Genomic DNA, 17,930 nt, shown 5'->3' with positions numbered 1-17,930 from the left:
GCTTCGCTCTTCTCTAGCACTTTGACGTGTTACGCCTTCGTAATTAGAGCTCACTTCTTTTCAAATGTTCCTCTTCAAAAGTGCGCAAACGCCAGTGTGCGGTGTTCTTGTTCGTGACGTGCCGACGCGACCGTAAAGCGTCCATTCGATTTTATTTCTCTATGACGCGACGTCTTGATAATACTTTACACTTCACCTCATAAATAGGTTTATTGTGTTTCTAGCTAGTTTTTATGGTGTGCACATTTTAAAACAATTTTATTGGACACTTTGACAGTACAAATGGTGCGAGTGGAAAACTTTTGGCAGTTAATTTTGTTATTTTTATTTGCTGCACTAAAAAATATTGTTTTGTTGAGCATAATTCTGAACGAAAACAAGCCCGAATAACACTGCATTTTCATTTCATGTTCTACGCTTTTCACTTTTTGGCAAACTATTTAGTTTAGTACATTTGACCTCAATGAAATTAAATTCAGAAAAATATTGACATACATATACTCATTAATTCAATTCCACCAACACATGAACGTTAATTGACAAAGCTTTAATTAAGGTGATGCTGCATCTATGCATATAAACTTGATATTACGTTGCAGTAAACACCTAATTAGGTAGTGAATTAGATGCAAATACGGTGAAAATCCCAGATTGATTGATTGATGGATTGTAATCAAAACTGCATACGGCTGCCAATTTTCATGACGCATCATATATGTATGTATAAATGTTATCTTAGATTTCGTTACATAGTTACATATAGGTACACTAATAAAAGCGAGTTATACATGAGTTATTGAATATAATTACTAAGGCAACTTCATTAGAACATCAAAATGATCAAAGGAATTATATTTGAATGCGACAACAGCATTAATGCTTGTTGGCGCATTTCTGTTGCAGCTCTTGTATAGTTAACAAAGTCAGAAACGCATAAAGGGGCGTTGAATTTAATGACGGAGGCTTTGGGGCACGGCAGACATGTGCAGCTAAACACAGGGCAGGCTTTGTTCTTTGCTCTCTGCTCGTTAAATATTTTAGCTTTAAAATGCTACGCGGATGCGAGAGCTCTCTGCCGTAACCACTGCAGGCACCGCCGGCTGATACTACATGTATTTTAGAAATACACTGAAAATAATGCCTTTTCTCCACCTTTTAGAGGTTTAACCAAGCGAGATGTTTACTACTTTATTATGTTTAGTGGTTCGTATTCCGTTGTTGCACGGTTACTGATTGCTAGGCTGCGGGCCTCTCATCCCTCGTCTAATCTTATCTCTTAATCAATGAAGGTACAATTTTGTTATAACTGTAGTTCGGTTCAGCAAATTTGTGTTGTTTGGACTGGTTATATCTTTCCGTTGATCTCGTGAGGGGTGAAGCGGAGATTGTATCAGCGTGAATGGCAGCATCTGTCCTTTTATGTTTTCCTGTTTAAAGGTTTTTCTGCGAATCTCAAGTTAAAGGCCCGTTTTAGATAAATATTTGTGGGAGTACGAATGAAACTATAAATGCTATTGTGAATTACATTTATAATAAGCTTTGAAATTTGACTTATAACATCAAAACCCTTATGAGTTATTGGATGAAAGATCAAACAAGTTTTTTTTCCAATTGGAGTGGAATGTTTTTATGTCGATTGTTTCTTATTTTCCTGACTGATATTATTGAAAAATGTTTGGAATTTACGAAATTGACTTGAGCAGGCGGTGACGTCACGTAATGATGTGACCGTGGGGCGCTGGACAGAACAATCGGCATGCGGGCTCGACTGACGACGGAGCGCCCTACTCAGCGCGACCGACAGATTATCTTTTTCATCTCCGTGGCATTTCGTTACCCTTAATGAAATCCAGCCAAAGGAAAGAAAGAATTTAATTTAAAACGAATCAGAAAATATTCAGCTGCCAGTCGCTAGTTATAAATCATTTGAATGCTAATAAATTCGACTAGCCCCGAGCCCCAGGTGGGAACAGACTTTCTTCCTTCTCCATCTTTGTTTTCAGGAAAAATTGAATAATATTCTGCTCCTTATTATTAAATTCTTTCATAAAGCCACCGACGGCTTTGGGGATTTTCTTTAATATCGTAATGGAATTTCATTTGTCTTGCGGTTCAAGCTCACGACGAAGATGAGCATAGTCATATTTCCATTTGTTCGAAGTTATTACCTTTACATCCCTTCATAATTGCCTATCGCTCTTGTGTAAACATTGTGACAGCGGTCCAAATTCTACCGGGAATCGAATCGGCTTTTATTGAAAACACGAAATCTGTTGACTTAAATAGTGAATGGGCGATTCGTAAAGTTGTTGCATTCGGCCCGCGGAAATCGGATTGGTTAACGTTGCTTAATCTGATTCTGTGCTAATTGTGTTATCTCTTAATTTATATTTATTTAACGTGTCCAAATTGAAAGATAATTACTTTTTGCAGCAAGGAGGGTGGAAATATATTAAATAGTGTTTACTTATAAAAATAGAGTGCTACCCACCTTATTATCGGTTTTTGGAAATCTAAAAAGCGTTATTTTGTGCTAAACGCGAAGTCAACAAAATTATCAAATTAACTTTCCATATGAAAATAGCATGATGCATACAAAACGAGCGTGCTAGTTAGTAAGAATCAAAAAGGATATCGGAGCACGCTTGCATCTGGGCGCCGAACCGAGCGGCGCGTTGCAGCTCCCTCAGTTGTTCTCGAGACCTCACTACGCTCGCCCGTCTACGCACTACGCCGCCTACGCCGTAGCGCGAGTGGGCTACGAGCTACGCCAGTGTGTATTGAACTTGCTACTAAACAAATTAGTGTTTCGACTGTTGCGTGCTAAATAAAAGTCACTGTGCGAATTAAGTACTGATTAATATTGTGTTTACGTACATCATAATTTTATTGGATTATTTTTGTTGGGGTAAGTTTAATATTATTAAAAAAATGTTAAATATTTTTATTTCAGTATAAAATTAATTAAATTATTTACTGACTATAAAATCATTAGTTTATAAACAAAGAGACATGAGAATTAAAATAACCAAATTAAGTAAGGCGAGCAATTTATGTGTGCGAAATTATCATTCGTTGTTTTATAAGCAAACCAGCGTTAATTTAAATATGATCTTAGAACTACTTTCTCACTAAATTGGGGTAGTTATTACAACGTAAATTGTAGGTTTACATCGCAATATTTCTTTATTACTGTGTGGGAAAAGTTCTACGCATTAATCATATAAATGGGGCTTGTTACATTGTAAGTTATATGAACGAATGAATATGAAGGGCCGTATTATGCCTTCTCTTGTATACAGTTATAAATAAAAATCCCATCTTTACAAAATAATATTTAGACAAAAAATACGCAATTAGAAAAAGTGTTTAATATTGAAAGCATTTCTTAATTTTACAACTGTACCTGTATTGGCCTTATAAAAAAATTATGATAATTTTTTTTTTCTGATTTAATTTTTAACCGCTAACCTCATCATCTCTCTCTCACACATCAACACATACACACACACACTCTCACACCCAAAAACAAAACACAACACACATAAATATTCGGCATACTTTCACGCGTGTTCGATTGCGCTGTCAGTTAATTGGCTTACCCAACAGGTAATCAAGTTAATGGGGCGCACCGTCTAACCGGGACCTTCCCGGGACCCTGCTTGAAGAACCAGACCCCATAATACCCATTAATTGTGATAAAAATAACGGCCGACGCTGAAGAAATTGTTATTATCGACCCTCTTATAATTGTATTGATAGTATATCTGGTGGAAGCTTAATTGCTTGCGGTATCAAGTTGTTGCTTGGGTAGTTTGGTTAAAGTATATTTAGAACTGCTTTTGTTAATATTTTACCTACTATAATGCTAAATATATATATGTACATAAGATTATGATGAGAAATATACAAGATTACTTCCATACAACCAGAGGCCTTAAAGACGCATTTAAAAACATATAGGCAATATTTATTTATTTATTTAGCACTTTTGTACACATAAAATACAAACAATAATAAATAATAGGAAAAATTGTACAAGGGCACAGCTTATCTCTAATGAAAAATATGTAGGTGGGTAAAAAAATTTGATCAGCTTCAAATATCAATTTTAAACTTTAATTGTATTACTTTTATATAATTGTTTTTATATATGTATGTATACACATATACACATGTTCGGGCAAATAAATGATTCTACTCTGTTCAACAAATGTAATATTGCATCAACAAATGCGCTAATAATTTTCTACTAGAATGATTGACTTCCAGAATCTAGTTATATTATCCTGATAAAGCTATTTGTCAAATTATCCGCCTTCTGAATGATTAATGTTGTCAACGATCTTTAAACATCGGTTTTAAATGGATAACACGGTAAGAAGAGCTCTCTATAGGAAGATAAATGGTCACAGTATGTCCAGTCTTCAAGCAAATATAACGACTTGTTAGCCTTACAAGTCGATATTTTACTGGGAGATTTTGGTAAACAAGAAACACATGAATAACAGTTATTAATAATTCCGTACGTTATTCAAACTTTCCTTATTTTTTTCAAAGAATATTTTGTCCAATCCACGCCCTGTATGATGAGGCCTGTTCTCTGCAGTAGAATAATTATACAAAAGGCTGATAATGATGATGATTCATTACAGAGAAAATATATGAATAAGTTAGTCGAAATACCACAGGATTACTCATAAAACATTTCAATGCAATGAGTATATTTTCCATGAATGTGTAAACGAATGCAATTTATATGCAATAACCTCACGCCTTGCCCAAACGTGTGTTATTGTCCGCCCACTTTTCGTTGGTATTCAGTTTCGTGTGATGAACAGTGGTCCCGTAGGAATGTAGCTAGAAACAAAAGTGAGGCTTTCTGAAAATTCGTATATTAGGACTCATTAAAACATTTTGTTTTGATTTTTCACTTTGGGCCTGCTTTGAAGATAACGTAAATTGAAATTGCGTATTTTAATGCGAAATTTAATTTGATCATAATTAATGTAAGTACCTCCCATTAGAAATTATAGACAGATCCATGAAACAAAACATTGTTCATCCTTAACTAGACATAAATTATTTTTTGCCGACATATACGTCGTTGGTCCCAAATACATCGTTCGTGTTACCAAAATACTACTTAAAAATTATTCTCTAAAAAAAGAAATTCAAATTTTAGATCATATGCATGTTTCTTAATCAAAGTAAAATGAAAACGGAGTGTGTAGAAGACAGCGTTTTATCCCGTGGTTTTATCAAAAATTAGAAGAAAGATTTATTCATATATTTTATATTGAAACAAATATTTGTATTTATTCGTGGCTTAAAACATTGCTGAGTGGTTTGTAAATTGATGAAATTAAATAGTTTTAACAAATGAAGTAATAAGGTTGATTTCGATATTCAGTTCACAAACAATGAGGTCAAAGACCTACAATTCAATAAATTGATCTGTGGTTACTCAATAAGCAAATTAACAATTTATTATGATTGATTTATTTATTTATATAAGAAATACGGCATTGCTGTAATATTTGTCCATTGCAGCATTCGTATGACGTGAACACAATAACAATTAAGCAAAATAGAAAATCAATTCAAACATTAAACTTTCATTATATTTCATCGGTATCTATGAAATTAATTTCAACGATATCATTTTAAAACCTTTCTCATGTCGAAATACACCCTTTGTAATGAAAATGCCATTAAATGCGTAAAAGCAAGCAAGTGCTCCTGGGAAATAAATCAACGACAAGCAGTTTGAAAGCAAATGGAGTAACAGCAATTTGATTACTGCATTTATAAGGTTTCCCGCATTCCCCGCACAACCAATGAGGCTTAATGTCATGCATCTTATTCAAAAGGAATGCCTTACAATATGGTGGGAACCTTAATAAAATCGCTTCACTGGCTCCCACGATTAGCGGGCATACCATAAAGACAGTGAGTAACGATTATTTCTTCATATTCTTTACATTATGTATTCCCGGTGATTCGTTTACTTTGTAAAATTAACTGAATCGTGAACATTATAAACGGAACAGGGTTTTACATTGTTTTCAATTTGCGATTAACATTACCTGTGATTCCGGTTTTAATGCTGCCACAATGACTACGCATGTAAATTCTACGTTATAGTATTTACAATATCCTGTGTATACAAGTTTTGGCGAACATGTTTACATTGATATTATGAAATTATTTTTAGTAGTATTTACTCTGGTTGGTATTATTTAAAACAGATGAGCATTGTTATTAATTTTAATTTAACATTTATGATCGACAACGGCTTAATACGCGCGCAATATATATTTTTTCACGATCATACAAAAACCAAACAGAACAACCCATTTTTATCAAACGTATATCAATTTAATCACATGTTCTCGTAAAATTACTTCCAAATGATTATGAAAAGCAATTTTCATTGTCCTGGCAGATTATAAAACCTTTCAAACCTTATTGGAGTGAGAAGCCCCGACAAAGCTTAACAGTGCAAGCTAGAGATATAAATCGAGTTATCAATGTTCTTTGTACCAATCTAAGACCCCGTACAATCATGGATTAAATACAATGACGGTCCGACAGGACTCTATTCTATTAGGGATAGCTTCTATATAATAGCAAGATTTAACTTTATGGCTTGTCTGTTCGTTAGTATTGTGAATGATGATTATGAGGTTTTGACTTAGTTTCCTAGGATAACTAAATGGAGAACCCACTATTCTCAAATTTCCTCTGTAATACTGAGTTGAGATTTGTAAGGGCCTGGTTTTGTGTTCATCTAACTACAGGAAATGTGGTAATACGATTAATCTTTTCCCTGTAGTTGCAGATCAATAATTTGTCGAATGAACCAAGTTTACGTTGTAGCGCATAAATAGTTTGACAGTGTAGGATGAGCTCTCAGATCTAACGTTCTAGACAAACTTAGGTAATACGTCTTGGCAAGGAATAGCTGACGGGACGAATGCGTTCTTAATAGAACATGACTCGTGATAGCCTTACATGTTACCCGTCGGCCCTGCGAATATGAGTGCGTATGATATTCCTAAAAGGCGGGTAGTTTAGCAACTAACCTAAAAGTTTATATGGTGCTTTTACATGTAATTTGTTGAGCTGATGAAAGGCTATAATCAAACTCATAATACATTTGGATCCAGGTTTATTAATAAGTTTGCATTTCTGAACCTGACGTGTGCGTGGTAGTAGTTTGTTTATATTTTATTATTATTTTGAAGGTTCCGAAATGATCTGTACGAACAAAATGTGCAAAGAGTCAAATGACTAACCTCATTAATCCAAAGTTATTTGGTATATTATATTTCTATTCCAAAAAATAAACTTGTAACAATTCTGACCATCTGAGTTAAAAAAGGTACCATTTTCGCTATGCGAAGTGCAGATGGCGCATGCATATAAATATGAAGCGTAACGTATGCTCCATTAGAAAATTGTGAGCATCCGTCCTCGTCGCTGACCTGATCAATCTCGGGCAACTTGTCGGCTTTGTGCAGGGAACTGTGCCATTCTTCCTATTGTTGTATTATATTTTAATAAAGTTCAACGTGATATGATTCTTGTTACCTTAAGTTTTCTTAGGAGGAATTTTTGACACATAAGATTTAGTTAAAAATCTAAAAAATACCATATAGGTACATATACAGAACTGTATGTATAATGTATACACTACCTGATATAAAAATTTTACAATTTGTTCGGTTTTTACTTTTGAGTTACTCTTTTTTAAGCGTATGTTTTCACTATTTGAAACTGGAGGACGGAAAATAGAAAGAGGCATATTTTTCTACACCATTTTATTTTTAGTTCATATTTTACAAGCTAGTTTCTAGCTTAGCAAGATGTAATTACTAGTCATGATAATGAATGTATAATTTTAACTAATATACTAACTAGGTAACTAGCAATGCTTTCCTTCGTTACCGGTATCTGGTCTGTATTTAAGGCCAGTGTATGCCCCAGATATCTCTAATGGAGTTTGGATATATCTACCTGACTCTACCTGACTACACTCCATTTACCATCAGACATTGTAGAACATAGAACACTATGAAATCTTACCATATTAGATACTTTAGACCACACCTTTGAAATGTTTAATAAATAAAAATTCATCTACGAACTCAATTCCAGGGTCTTACAATTTTCTTTAAAAGAATCTATTGCATAATAAGCACTAAAGAAGTTTAAATATAGAACCTAATTCATAAACAGTGAACTATATTTAAGCCGACTCTAGCAAAGACAGTTAACGTCACCCGCAGACAAGACGGTGTGAATAAAACCAGCAAATAACGTGCAACAGTGTCACACAAACAAGTTTACAGCTGCACCTACGTAATACCAAAGTTCCTATTCATCTAAATTCTAATGTAATATTATGTTCTCAAGCTTATTTCGGTCGTCGGAAACTTGAGTAACGCTACAGTCTGAACTATCGCACACCAGAGACTAAGTGGACCTACCGAATACATTTGAGGAATCTCGTGTTCCTACTAGATTTGCACAACTTTGAATACTGCATTAGAGTTCAGTTTGTGTATAACAAGTTTGAATTTATATATTGTTTCTCGTGGAATACATCTAAGCTGGCAGAATAAAGGTTTAGCAAAACGTGTAACATTGCTTTTGTAGTACGAAGTGTTTAGGCAAAAGTCTGGATTTTTGTTCGTTTGCGGGTAAAATACCATTCCGTGACATGGAATTAAAACATAACAAGTGAGTACCTATATTTATATAGCAGTCATTTTGCCTAAAATGTCAGGGAAAACAGTGTTTTATGTTTTATTACTGTGTACTAGACATATGTCACACAAAACAAAACAAAGGTGACCCATTAAAGTACGAATACATTTTGTAACAACACCGCAAATAAAATCTGAGCTAATCTAGATTGGTAGTTACGCTTCATTAGGGCATTACACTGAGTTGAATCCCAGCTGAGAAAACATAATGTCTATTCCAATACATTTCGTTTTTGCTTTATTTTGTTAGTCAATATAATCGTCCTATTTGTGCAATGTTATTTAGCTCGCGTGTTTTAAGTCTGCTTATAAACCCGCTTTGTTTCTAGTGTTGTTTTATTGTTTTGAAGCATCGGAGCTGCTACAAAGTTTTATTTACAAACGCGTAAACATGAGGATGAAACTTAGGTAGCTTTTTATTTAAGAAGAAGAGACTTCATTAAAGGGACCCCTGCGTCTTCAAGAAGTTAAGGAAATTGCCCCCCTGTGATTTCTGCGCCGCAAGTCGCACGGTGCGTACTTTCTCTTCAAAATGTCGGGACCTTAGGAGTAGGGTAACACAGCTGACAGTTCATTATACTGGCTGTCTGCTTGTAAATAATTACGCTGACATAAATGACTTCTTATTTGATTACTCTCATCACTTTTACGGACACACTTTTTATTCTTCTTATCCAGGGCAAATACGTCATAAGTATCTATATTAACTGTGGTGGATGCTTTTAATAAAGGCGAACCTAACCCTAGCTTATTAATAATCTGATGGAATATGGTATTAGATTCATATGCATCAATTTAAACGCGAGAGAGAGAGATTACTAGTATTCGCCCATTTCACTCGATGAGTGATGTTCAGCTGACCGAAATGAGGGCACTGACGTTGCATCTTTAATACCAATACGTTTAACCGAACGATTGCAGTTACAATGGTACGCGATGAATCTAGAATTAAAGCTGGCACCAGACTCTAAACAACTAGCATTAGCCTTACAAAATGTAAATGCTAAAAGTAATATTGTAAACCAAATCTAAAATAATTTTGTTTAGTTGTATTGTAAATATTTTACAATTTATTCAATACTAGCTTTTGCCCGCAACTTCGTTCGCGTGGAATAGTGACTACCAGCAGATTTTTGATTTGACCAATAGATGGCGTTATATGTCCGGAATATTTTTTTTTTTTTTTGTAATAAAAACTATCCTATGTCCTTTCTCAAGTTTCAAACTATGTCTGTACCAAATTTCACACAAATCGGTTCAGTAGTTTAGGCGTGAAGAAAAGACAGACAGACAGAGTTACTTTCGCATTTATAATATTAGTTTGGATACCACTTATCAATTAGAATATACACTCATTCACCAGAACATATGTTACATGTCCCAAATACATTCATGTAAATGAAGTATATGCAAAATACGAATAAGTCTGGCTATCGAAAAGTCCTCGCGGTCGTAATCGTCCCTGCCCGGGACACATATACTTCAGACTTAGTACTTGGAACTAGTTAATAGGATTTATAGCTGTGGCCTACTATGGCAAGACTTCGCGTTGAGAACTCTTCAACACACATTACAGGCATCACTAACAACAACGATAGTTTTACTTGAACAACTTTGAGACGTTAGAAGTTTTGGACGATCCCTCGTGTTTGAGGTCCAATGTTATTCCTGATAAGCAATCCTACTAGTCGAATAATACGCCAGTAAATTACTTGTTCTACGTGCCGAATGTTTACTTGAATGAGAGCTTCGGAAATCGATTCAAAGAATATAAAAAGATCAAAGCTGAAAAAAACAAAGTAAGTAGGCAAGTAAGTGATCAATAGCGAGTCACAATATAATGTCAATGTTTTTGTAAGTTATCTGTAGGACTGACATTTACGTGCTCGCTGAGGCACAGGTATCTAATCCATCACCGACTATTAGATGTTTTAAAACTCACAGAGCGATTTCCACCCGATCTAGGAATCAAATCCGAGACAGTGCACAGCAGTCACATTAGGCGAATTCTAGACCAATGAGACAGTTCATGAATAGGTAATATGATGATAAAAAAACATTATATGAAAATGGGAAAACCAAAGGCTACAAAAAGAAGATTCACAACTCTCTCACATTGTACCAACGTGTTAGGGCGTGCACACATTTACGATCTCACGCCGAAAGCGAACGCTCGTATATTAAGGACAGCGTACAAAATACGACCGTTCCCGTAACTGTGTTGCAACCCTTAGGACTAACAAATATTGAAAAAGGGTAAAAAAAATACAAATCGATTTTCACGAGACTGGACGGGTTGACTAATGGAATTTACTCCACTCTTAATAAATAAAAGTGTTTGTTTGTTAGTTCGGGAGAGCTGTGTCCACGTGCGGACAGGGCCGCGATGTGACGACTAACACTGTGTCTGGCCGGGAACTAAAAAGTATTTTTTCTGTCGTGTTAGGTGGGGATTGCATTCCCTTTTTAATTTTTAGCTTTGACACAAACTGCATCAAGCACACAGTGTTAGGTACAAATTCGATAATTGTGATATTTAAAATTATAGTTGACAAGGATTTTGATTTATAAAAAAACAACGTTTTTAGTGTTAGTTGATTCAATCGACTAAATAAAACAATTTTAAAAACGAAATCATTATTCCTGGCAAAATAATGTGGGTATATGGTTACATATATCCACATTATTTTCCCTTTGTAGACTTCTCGTTACTTATGAACACGTTAAAAAAGAAATAGTCTATCTAACAGCAAAGCCGTATATCTGAAATCATGGAAATTTCCGCGATTTAGTCCATTTTCAAATATCAACAGCGTAGGTAAGTCCGGGTATTTTGTTACACCATACTCTTTTGAAACGCAGAAAATTGGAACGGTTCGAAAATAGAAAAAGGTTTTCACTCCATCACAGTGGGAGCTAATACTATTACTAGCGTACGAAAGGATATAACCATACACGGCTTGGTTAAAATGTAGTTTTATATGTAGCAACATTTTCATTTTGTATCGACAGCCGCGACGAATTAACTCCCGGAAACATGTAAGAAAGTTCCGAGAAACGTGGCAAGAAAGTCAAGATACGGCCAAGTTGCGTGAACTCGTAATAAAATAAAGTTAACCGCTGACGTGGATGGCGCGCAGCGGAGCCGTTTAGCGCGGCGGCGAACTCGCGCGCAACCTTATGACTCACTGATGACTCGCTTTTTACCTGTAAATAACCCAGTTTGACAAGAGTACCTCCCTCTCTTAGTACGGCGTAATCCTTTCAAAAGTTTTCCCTAACTAACACTAACTTCACAATTTATTTTATCTTTGTTTTCTCGGTCGCTCGCTGGAGATCGAATAAGGCCTGCTTAAAAGTTTTCGAATTCATCTCTTATCCGGACACCGGTAGTCAGCGCGGAGATTAGGCTAGTTGATATTGATTTTTACAATTAAACGCCGCTGGGGCTTTCTAAATATTGCTTTAAATTAAGACTTGGCTTAATTTTCTTATCGTTGCTCACAGTTATAAGATTTGTGTTGCTGGGAGTATCTTTTTCACATAAAAGCATTTTACTAGTACGGAAACAGTGTTTTGTTATACATACTACATCTGCTATGTGAGCTAAGAGTCAATGGCGCTATAAGTTCACCCTTTTGGAAAAAATATGAAAATATCTGAAAGCACCAGCCCATTTTCCAGACAAACGACTATTCTGTGAGCCATGAGCGGACCAATAAAATGAAGTGTCAAAGGAAAGGCGCATAGTCGGCGCTGACGTATCGGAGCCGAGTGAGGGGTCGCTCTCCCGGGCTATTTCTCCAACAATGACAATCGAACTATTGCGACATACCACGGAAAAGGAGACCATTAATATTAGACGCTCATACCGACGAACACTTCGTGATTTACTGCCTCCGAGCTGAGTGGGTCGCCACGCTAAACACACCTCTACAACATTTTGCATATTATTAGTAAGTTAGTATCCCACGAAGCCAGTTCCGTCCACATCCGTAATACCTGTGATCAACAGCCTAACTTCAAATCATTTCCACTTTACATATACGTAAACAATAATTTATCAGTAGGTGAATAGTAAAATAAATGTAAACATTGGAATAACATAAACAATAAAAGTTGGAACAAAAAGTAAATGGAAGTTGAACTGCCTTTGAAAGCGGTGGGACAATTTAATTATAAAACTAAGTTAATTTTAAAACGAAACCAACAGTTTAATCGGAATTCCGTCCTAGTAAGAGTGCCTAACATTAAAATTCAACAAAAGCTTGGATTTTATTTAAAACTTCTTGGACGGATTGAGTGAAACTTTGTGGGAAAACGCTATGGCAAAGAATATTTGCAATTCTATATGTTGAACACAAATTCATCAGTAACACCAATAATGGGACGCAAGACTGCACTCAGATTGTGTTTCACGTTTAATTTCACATACAAGCTACAACATTAATCGTCCAAGATGTTTAAAACTTGCGTAAGTGCTCTCACACTGTAGGAAAAGAACTAGAAAAATATAGCCACAACAAATCTTTGCACGGAATTGATCATACTGATGGTTTTGATCCCGACATTTTTAAATAGTTCTAAAAAAATACGTTAATCTTTGAGACAGCCTAAATCATGTTTACTCTGCGTTATTTTTCTCATACAACTAAGGTACACTCTAAGATATATTTAACTACTTTACACAAATTTCAAACGCTCCCAACGTGGATCCCATAAACAACGCGTCGGAGTGGAGCGTTGGTAACGTGGCAATTAGTTAGACAGCTTGCCAAACAAGCCCTGCTTGCAGGCTCCGCTTGGATGTCTGCCTGCATCTCACACGCTCCCCGCAACCTATGCATCTAGGTGGCTCCAATTGCATCCGTTTATAACTTCACCTCCATTTAATATGTTTTAAACATTGACTGAGCCACTTAAGAACTCCGTTTTTCCCTTGATTTTCGATTAACCTGTCAGTATTAAACCTTATTATTTTGTGCTTTAGGACACATCCACGTGTAACTATCGGAAATGGTTTCGGCCACGTGAATAATATTAATGATGTTGGTATTAGGATAACATTTACGCTCACCTAGTTAGGTGTAATAAAGTAACGTCAAGGTAGAATATTTAAATATAATACTATAGTGGGGGGTATATTGTCTAAGGTAAGCTAAACCGATTAAGGTGCAATCAGTTTTGGAGATAGAGGTATACCTGCCTCTATCAAGATATCAAGTAGGTATCCTATAGGATTAGGACAAGTTAAAAGAGCTACCTAATTGAATATTTCTGACTATAAAAGCAATCGAAAAAAGAAAATACATTTGAGTCTCGTGTTATTTTTATTTATTTTAAAAGATTTCTCAACCCTTTTTTGAAAAGGAAACTAATCTGTTTTCATTTCTTTTGAAGTGAAGAGAATGTCAAAGAATTTAATCAACAGAATCGTTGATCGACCGAAATCCAAGCATGTTACTGGTTTTATATTAAATTACATGTGGAATTGAAAGCGAAAAAGAAAATATATTATGAGGGGAATAGATTAGGCATTTGGTTGTTCGGGTAGGCGCGGGCGGGACGCTGCCGACGGGCGTACGCGGGCCGACCATTTATTGAAAGTCGGAGGCCAGCGCGTGAAGCCATTAGTCCTCTGCACGCCTGAAAAAGTGTCGCTTTCGCTGAAACATTGCGCCGGGGCGCGCTATTCAATTGGCGAATGTATTTTATTCGGAGCCAATCGATCTCTAGACAACAAAACGCATATCGTGAATGGAGTGTCTCGCGAGGCGATAAATCACTGACGTCTACGATACGTTTAATGAAAAGATCTTTCTGCTATCGCCCTGTTTTATTACTATCGAACGGCACTTTGTTCGTTTCTCAAAGAAATATATAAACGTACATAATAGCGACTGTAGGAGTGCCGATTGCGAAGCGCTGCAACTGCAAAACTTTGCTTCCAACATGCCGTTTGATTTGTAGTTCTGTCTGTCGCTTGAGTTCCAAAGAAAATATAGTGCAGATATGGGAAAATATGGTCACCCCGATTGATTAATCGGTGAATTTCAGAATGTATTGGCAATACCAATCGTCCTCCGTCTCATTATTTTAATTGTCTCTGTATAAAATATAATGTACATTCTGCTGCAAGAATTTCACATGAATTTTATTTTGTTTCAGAATATTTAATGGTCACTTGAAAGGATGAGCGCTATCTTGGAAAATGGTTACCACGTTTCGTAGGTAACTCAATTTAGCTGTGACAAGAAGAGCGCAATATTTGGAAAGTCTGTTTAAAAATGAAGGAGAATATACGGAAGGCGCGCAAGAGCCGTCTGGAGGCGGTGGTGACATGACGTGTGGGCGTGTCGCTCGCTCCAACATCATGGCTGCACAGCTCACCGCCATCATACTGTGGCTCGGAGGAAGTGAGTAACTATGCGACATAATGTAAAACAGGAATTGCCATATGTAACTACCCGGAACGAAATACGTAGTACAATCGATTTCCATACGTGTACAAGAATAAAAAAAGTCAGAGATTATCTTCCTGTAGGTAAAGAATCTCAAAGTCTTTCTTAAGTTTCGCTTCACGTTCAAGCAAAGAGTTTCAAATTAAAACTTGTTATTTAAGTATTGAGGTTATCGGATACCGTATCTACTTGTTTGAATTGATGAGGAGAGGACTTTGTCCAACAGTTCTGCGAACAAAATGGAAGGACTTATCCAAGTCATCCCAGGTTGTATTTGTGTTCTCAAGTTAAATTTTACTAAGTAGAGTTAATACAGCGAGCTTATACAGTTTACGAGTATATAATCTGGTAAATACATGTACGTGAACATATCTGTTTAAATCCACGTCAGTCACCAGCTTCTCGCACTTAGGGATAACATCGCGGCAGAGTGAACATTTAATAATGAATTCTATACGCGTGTATTGCATTGACGACGTGGATAGCGTCTCCAGCAACTAGATATGAACTAAGCGTACTTCGAATCGGATAATAAGATTAAATACTTGGCTTGTGACGTCAGTCATGTGATGTAGCTCTGGTTTTATTGTTACCGTCTCAGTTGGAAATGTTGCTGTGTTTAGAACTGATTTAGTCGATTTTATAATCGAATACGATCGTTGGTCACTTTGATACTTAGCTGTCTCGTGAATTTAGTGGTCGTCAGAAGTACAAGTGTCCGATTGGCAGAGTAATAGGAAAAGTGTTGGACACGTCCACCTGAGTCTTTTTACCAGCAGCTTTGAGTTTGATATTTTTCTTGATTTTGCACTCCGTTAATGACTTGAATAATAAAGGTTGAATACCACGACTTATATCTTCAACATTCGTATCGAGTTACATTCGTTAAAGTAGTTAAATAAATGCAGGTAAAATAAAATCCTAAGTAATAACAAATATCAAGTTATTAATTCGAACAAACTGTTAACTGTTATTTAACAAACTCGAGTATTAAACCTGTCGACGTTACCTGCAGTTTAGAACAGCACAAATGCAGAGACCAGACCTTTGATATTTACTCGCTTGCTACTAAAGGACATTGTTCAATTTTGGCCTAAGAACCGATGTGAATATAAATTATACTATAATTTTCATTTAATTTTTTATTGTTTGAAACATATTTTCGTTTTCCACGGACACTTCAAATAAATAAATTCCAAATAAAAAGTTGGGTCACAATTATTGATGCCTTATAAAATGTTTCCGTCAGCCAGTGCTGTCAGTTTCGGAAGTTTTCGCGATTTCGGTAAATACGGACCGAATTGAGAACCTCCTTTCCGAAGTCGGTTATTAGAATTAGTTGCTAACACTTTATTTATTTTAATACCTAAATTGACTAGCTAGAAAAAAACTAGTATTCTATATGTTTTAAGCGAAATCGCGAATTTCTAGCTTGGCATTCGAGTAGGATTCTAGTTTTCGTAATTGGCAACACTGGTGTACTTCAGTCAGTTTGCTAGAAGTCAGTTTGATTGCTTTGAGACTATCGTTTCTTTTGTGATTTTCTATGCGTTTCATGGTTTTATTCTAACAACTTTAGCTTGATTACGGACTCCGATTAGATTGCGTACTTGGTAGACTCGGCTGTGTGTAATGGACTGGTTTTCCTGGCATTTTCGGATATTGCTCTGTCTGTGATCGAATTTAGTTGTATTATAATTACAACAATGGATGCAGAATATAGTATATTGTATAAATTGTGGATCTGCTGGAGGTTCTTTGGTATTAAAAAACGAAGATATACTTCGTTGCATACAACAATGGACTGTTCCCCGTATGGTAAGTGGTCTACGAAAGTGTTTTTCTAATTTTGATAAGAATGTTACTACCTACTTATGTTCTCATAAGCACACAATTTCTCGGTTTTCAAATTAATTGCCACTTGACATTTACTAATGTTTTATTGTATTTATTTATTACAGGTTGAAGCTCATGACCTTATATGTACGACGTGTTGGTCTGAAGCAGTCGAGCATAATAAGATGCAATGCACTGTTGGACGCAATTGTGTACTTTGTAAGAAGCTCCTACCATCAGGCATTACTGTTGCAATTGTATCGTTGGGCGTAGAACAGTGGGCTGTTGTGCCCACATAATGACTATAATTTGGTATTTAAGCTGGGCGAGATACCCCCTGCCCAGTTCTTAGATAATATATTATTGAGAAATATTGATGATTAAAAACCTTTAATTGAATATAAATATTGTTTTTATTGCACATCCTCGAAAACCTCTTTCATTGTTATTGGTAAACCTTACTTTAACCGTTAAATTATTTTGTGTGGTAATGACATTTTTAGTATGGTCTGTGCCTTCTTGGTAATAGACCGCGGGTTCGATTCCCGCCTTATGGCATGTAGATAGCTAGGTAACTGTCTAATATAAAAGTAGTAACAATCATTTTAATAAATAATTCTCCATCGTAATAACATCGATTTTATGAATTGTGGTGAATGGAACTCTTCCATTTTGGATACTTATGCGTTTTATCACAAATCCAAAGTGGATTCACTATATATTAAGAAACGTAACGTTGAAAGCAAAAGCGTTTAGGTAGTTGTTTTTCATACAAATCCATTGCGTAGTTTTAAAGATCTAAAGCATTCATAGGGACAGACAGAAAATGCAACTTTATAAAATGATCATTGTCAAAGAA

General features: G+C 35.7%; 1 protein-coding gene and 1 long non-coding RNA gene across 2 annotated transcripts in view; both read left to right on the top strand.

The window, feature by feature from the left end:
* Nucleotides 1–2,675: 2,675 nt before the first annotated feature.
* LOC110375286 (uncharacterized) overlaps nt 2,676–17,930 on the top strand; it is a 37,898-nt gene continuing 22,643 nt past the window's right edge. The window contains exons 1-2 of the mRNA XM_021333343.3: nt 2,676–2,908; nt 14,943–15,190. Of these exons, the coding sequence (XP_021189018.1) occupies nt 15,115–15,190 (76 nt within the window). The 5' untranslated portion in view covers nt 2,676–2,908; nt 14,943–15,114. The remainder of the gene's footprint in view (nt 2,909–14,942; nt 15,191–17,930) is intronic.
* Nucleotides 16,651–17,476, top strand: LOC135116848 (uncharacterized). The gene is made up of 2 exons (XR_010276420.1): nt 16,651–17,053; nt 17,197–17,476. It is a non-coding gene; the product is annotated as an uncharacterized LOC135116848 (long non-coding RNA).

Source organism: Helicoverpa armigera, chromosome 4 (assembly GCF_030705265.1).
Source record: "Helicoverpa armigera isolate CAAS_96S chromosome 4, ASM3070526v1, whole genome shotgun sequence".
NCBI lineage: Eukaryota > Metazoa > Arthropoda > Insecta > Lepidoptera > Noctuidae > Helicoverpa > Helicoverpa armigera.
Note: the sequence above shows the minus strand (reverse complement) of the source record. Positions and strands in the feature narration are given on the sequence as shown.